The sequence below is a fragment of the Arachis duranensis genome, chromosome 5 (assembly GCF_000817695.3).
Source record: "Arachis duranensis cultivar V14167 chromosome 5, aradu.V14167.gnm2.J7QH, whole genome shotgun sequence".
Taxonomy (NCBI): Eukaryota; Viridiplantae; Streptophyta; class Magnoliopsida; order Fabales; family Fabaceae; genus Arachis; species Arachis duranensis.
Window position 1 is genome coordinate 10,371,520 of NC_029776.3, and position 5,669 is coordinate 10,377,188.

Genomic DNA, 5,669 nt, shown 5'->3' on the forward strand with positions numbered 1-5,669 from the left:
TTTTGTAAGCCAAAAACAAATTTTACTTTGTATTTGCACGATTTGATTGGAAGCTAAGCAATGAAGATTGATCAAGTGCTCCATATGAATGAAGGAATGGGGGAAGCCAGTTATGCCAGAAACAGCTTGCTTCAGGTTATCATTAATCTTATCCATCAAGAACAGCATGTGCTTTTAATAAACATATTACATATATACGTGTGATTAAATGTGTACTTAATTAATTATTAATTAACTAATTGCAGCAAAAGGCAATTTCAATAGCGAAGCCCATGATAGAGGAAGCAATAACAACCCTATATTGCAACACACTCCCAAGAAACCTTGCCATTGCTGACTTGGGATGTTCTTCAGGCCCAAACACTTTCTTTGTAGTCACCCAAATTATCAAATTCGTAGAAACACTTTCCCAACAACTGAACCGTCCCTCACCCGAATACCAGGTCTTGTTGAACGATCTTCCAGCCAACGACTTTAACTCCATCTTCAAGTCTATTCCCACCTTTAAACATGAGCTCTATAATGAAATCCAAGCTAATAAGATTGGTCCTTGTTTCATTTCTGGAGTTCCTGGTTCTTTCTATGGCAGACTCTTTCCTACCCGATCTCTGCATTTTGTCCACTCCTCTTATAGCCTGCATTGGTTGTCTCAGGTATTTTCTTAATTTATATCTTTTTATCGATACACTCTTTTCTATTCAAAATTTTATTAATTCAATTTTTTAGTGAGACAATTATATCTATATTCGCATATAATTTATTTTATATTTTTGCTTAGTCGTCATATTTTTTATTCTTCTAAAAAAACAATTATAAAGCAGTAGTAAAAGTATTATATGAAATGATTATACATATAATACGTTTTTTATGCAACAAATTTTTTTTTTTTATTTTGATGAATAAATTTTGTATAATTTTTCTTCTTTTCTTTTCTATTTTGATACTGTATCATAAAATTATCTGTTCTAAAATTTATATTATTCTATAAAGATATATCAGTAGTTATACTAACAGATTATATTTTACATCATGTTTAAGAAAAATAAATAAATAAATAAAATATGTGAAATATGGTGCTATTCTATGGTGGTCCCTATGACTATTAGTTGATTATAAAACACATATAGAATAGAACATATATACATATCTGTCAACTAATTAATTTGGTTGAGTTTGTTAATATTCATTTTAATAACTTAATGCCATGGCCAGTAAAAGTTAGAATTTTCATCACGAGTAATTGTTGTAATTTCACAACTTTTTAATGAAATATGCAACATCGTTTAACCAACTACCAATTGAGATAGAGAAGAATAGAGTTTCTAAACGATATCGTTTTAAAGAAGTCTCTAGGTTGGGTGACCAAGGAGTTGATGATGACAACCGATAACGACCACCACCACCGCTGACGGAGTGTCTTCTAGTAGTGAAAATGAATCATGTCATATTTATATTTTAGATTTGCTCATAGTGCGTTGTGTTTTGTTGAACACTCATGGAAGATAATTAGGTTAATATTGGGGAATGGAGAAGATCACTAAATGTTGTAATTTGATTAAAAGTGACGAATGAGTTAATTTATCTAATTTTTAAGAACTTTAAAAAAATAAATATATATTGAAAATGCACTAAAATTTTTAAAAAATAATTTAGATACTTCTCACCTATACTTTTCCTATAATTATAACAAAGAATATGGGTTATTTATTTTGTGTGTAGGTTCCTGAGGGTATAGAGAAGAGCAACAAAGGGAACATTTATATAACGAGGACAAGCCCAAAAAAGGTGTTGAAAGCATACTACGAGCAATTTGAGAGAGACATTTCGGGGTTTCTAAGGAGCCGTGCAGAGGAGTTGGTAGAAGGAGGGTGTATGATTCTCACAATCTTGGGAAGAAGAAGCGAAGACCCAAGCAGCAAGGAGTCCGCAGTTCACATTTATGAGCTCTTTGCAAACGCTCTCAATCACTTGGTCTTCAAGGGACTCATTCAAGCTGATCAACTTCACAGCTTTAACATTCCAAACTACATTCCATCCTCATCGGAACTCAAACTCCAGATCTTAAAACAAGGCTCCTTCAAAATCAACCGCACCGAGGTATCATCCGTGCACTGGACCCATTGCGGCACTGATAATCAACACAAAAGCGGTGCATATAACGTAGCCAAGTGCATGAGGGCCGTGCTAGAATCTTTGGTTCTCCAACACTTTGGTGAAACCATCATTGATGAGGCTTTTCGGGTGTTCCAGGAGCTCTTAGCCGATACTATGTCTAAGGAGAAAACGGAGTTCTTCAATATCACTTTATATTTGACCAAACAATCGCGCTCGTGTGTTTGTTTTCATTAACTCGCATATGTAGTATTGATCTAGAATTATTATTATTATGCATTATTGTTGGAGAACTCTAAAACAGTAAAATAGTCTATGCTGCTATCCTAGCCGTTCTAGCTAGTTTATAGTAAGTAAGAAGAAATGTTGCACGCTAGTATTTTAAATAGTGTGAAATTATATTTAATAGTGTGGGATTATTTATTTTTTTTGTTGATTAAATCTTAGTCAGATTTTAATAAAAATGAAAGTTCTATATTATTAGATGAAATTTCACACTGTTAAAAATATTAATAATGACTAATTGATAGTTACAAATTACAAAATTTATTGACTCTCTAGCACTCCTTTTAAAAAAAAATACAAATTTCAGCAGATCTAATTTCAAGTAAAAAAAAGAAGTAAAATATGTTTTTGTTTTTAACATTTTTAAAATTTTTAAAAAATATTTCTATTGTTAAAAATATTTTTAAATTTTTTTTGAAAGTATTAAAAAAATGTATATTATCTAAGAAAAATAAGTACTATCAAAGAACTAACAATGAGCAGGATTTTGAAGCAAGTTTCATCAGCTAAGAATAAGTCTTCGACAAAGAACTAATAAGTAGGATTTCAACGAGCGATTTTGACAATTATTAGATATTTTAACTTTTATTAGGATATAATTATGATTTTTTTAAAGAGGAGTGTTAGGGATTAATAAATTTTGTGATTTATAGTCATTAATTAGTCATTATTAGTGTTTTTATGATGTAAGATTTCATCCAACAGCGTAGAATTACCCATTTTTTTTTGCTGATTAAGTACTGACCAAATTTTAATAAAAGTGCTAGTCTCCTAGACTTTCTCTTTCTTATTTGTTAGAAGATGGTTTAAAGAAGAAGCTGATGCTTTAGTAAATTAGGATATAATGAATGATTAAAATTTTTAAATCACTAAATGACGGTTTGAAAAGGTATAGGGAAACAATGATAATCATAAACAATGTAAACAATGAATTAAAAATTAGATTATTAATTAATTAATTAATTTTAAATTTAAAAATTTAGGATTAACATTTAAATGCATCCACACTACGTACGATTATTCTTAGAGTCACGCTAGAGAGCCAATAAAGTACTTATACAATGGCTACAATGGACTGTTTATTAGGCCCAATATGAATTAAAAGTGATCATTAACTCCTTTTTACCGTAATTAACCTAAATGTCTCTCTTGACCAAGAAAAAAAAAACCTAAATGTCTCTTCATTTTTTTAACCCCTATTTTTCAAATTTGCCCTAATTCCTCTATTCCGAATGGCAGGCTACGGTTCCACCCAAAACCCCATTGTTGAAGTTGAACATCCCTTCCCAAGCAGCCGCCACGTGACCTTCGACCTGCGTCCTTGCTGCCGACGAGCTCCAGGGCCAACCTCGCTTGCACATGCCCTCCGTTGCTGCCAGTAATTGATGGGCACTGTGATGGCTAAGCATTCCCCTTCAAGGTGCCGCATGACACCAACCTTCCGACGTGCTCTGACATCCTAGCTTGCAGTAACCCATGAGCTAATTTGCGGCTGAACTCCCGGCCGCTCCGTCTCCGCATGATCTGGAGCCCTAATCTCCGTCGAGGCAGCCTGCACCACACAGCATCGTTCGCGCTCGCCGTTCTGTGTTAGCCGGTGGCTTGGGACCTCCTCCTGCGTGACCATTGCATGGTTCAAAACTACCATCATCGACGTTTACCGGTTAGTGGGTTCATGTCTTTTTCTGATGATTCCTATTTCTGCTGATCCTAATGCTGTAGACTGTGTATATTGCTGAGTGGTTGAATTTCTGAAAGTGAAAACCTCACTTTGCTGCATAATTATTGTGTCGAAACTTGTTGATTAAAATTGTGTTGCGAATGATTGCTTTTGATATAATTTTTTCGCGGAAAAAATTGTAAAATCTTGGTTCAAATATGCCATTTTTACTTTCCTGCGATGTGTGGACCGTTGTTGATATCTAGTTGACTCTGTGTATATGGTTACTTTAGCAGTTTATTGGATGGCTGCTTTCCATCGAGAAGCACCTATCTGGTTAACGGGTTATTATTTTTTATGCAGGCATTTTGTTTTTTATTTTATATTGATGTTTAGCAATTAATCTTAGCATTTGAGAGCTATTGTATATTTTGTTTTTTATTTTATATTGCTGTTTTTTATTTTATTCCCTGAGAAAATGTACTTGTATATTTGCATAACATAATAAATTGGAAAACAGGTTTTAATTTAATATTTGATCATTGTTCAGTATAACCTTGTTTCCGTGAGTTATGAAGTGTGAAATTTTTTTATTTTGCCTTTTTCTTGAAGAGCACATAATAAATTAAGGCTTGAATATGTTGGTTTGTTTACCAAACATTTGGATGGTCGATGTTGATGATGGTGAATGCTATATTTTGATCCTAGTACACTATCAGCTTCTTTGCACAATTTGCTGTTTGATCGGACTCTTGTTTTTGTAAGTAAGACCATGCATCCATAAAGTTGATTATATTAACCGTGTGTTTAGTTTGGAAAAGTTTAAGTTAGGTGTTTAGTTTCACATATACGACTGACTTTAATTTTATTCTAACCATATCAATAAGATCAGTTGAAGACATATGAATCTGTAAATCATGTTGCTTGTATGCGAAGTTTGTATTCGTAGGTTTTGATGAATGACAAACCAACAAACGACATGAAAGACAAACCAACAAACAACTTGAATGAACAAGCATGTTGAAAGATCAACCAACATTCAACGTTGAGGAATGAAGAGTTGAAAGCAACACAACAACAACAAGAAACTCAAGTCCACAACATTTGAAGACAAGTATAGTGTCTTAGGACTTAGGTAACTTCTTGTTAAGAACCAATTGCTAAATCTCTCAACACACACTCACAAAATGTTTTGATTATCATATCATATGCACATCTTGCAATTCGATGCTAGCCAAATGGTTTAAAACTTGTTTTCAAAGGTACAAAATCATAGGAATTGACTCCAACAAGTTTGAGATCAATCCTAAGTATTTTAAAGAGATTTTAAGCCATTCTTTAAGGTTTACATCGATGCACACTCATCTTGCATCGATGCAAAGCATGCAACGACTTGTTGCATCGATGCAAAGAAGTTTGCATCGATGCAACCTAGCTGAAAATTCAAATTTCAGCATCAAAGACACATTTGCATCGATGCAAAGTGTTATACATTGATGCAAATAATTCAAAAACATAAAAAAACGGCTAGTTTTGACAAAAAGACTCCATCCCACTAACTCCCCAATGTTTCTAAGGTTTGGGGAGTCTATAAATAGATGGATTGAAGCCT

At 33.2% G+C, this 5,669-nt stretch overlaps 1 protein-coding gene across 1 annotated transcript; it reads left to right on the forward strand.

Moving 5' to 3' along the window:
- Window positions 1-16: 16 nt before the first annotated feature.
- LOC107487958 (S-adenosyl-L-methionine:benzoic acid/salicylic acid carboxyl methyltransferase 3) lies at window positions 17-2,520 on the forward strand. The gene is made up of 3 exons (XM_016108653.2): window positions 17-135; window positions 246-653; window positions 1,720-2,520. Exons 1-3 carry the CDS (start codon window positions 61-63, stop codon window positions 2,347-2,349), a joined length of 1,113 nt encoding a protein of 370 aa, XP_015964139.1. The 5' UTR covers window positions 17-60; the 3' UTR covers window positions 2,350-2,520.
- Window positions 2,521-5,669: the final 3,149 nt, after the last annotated feature.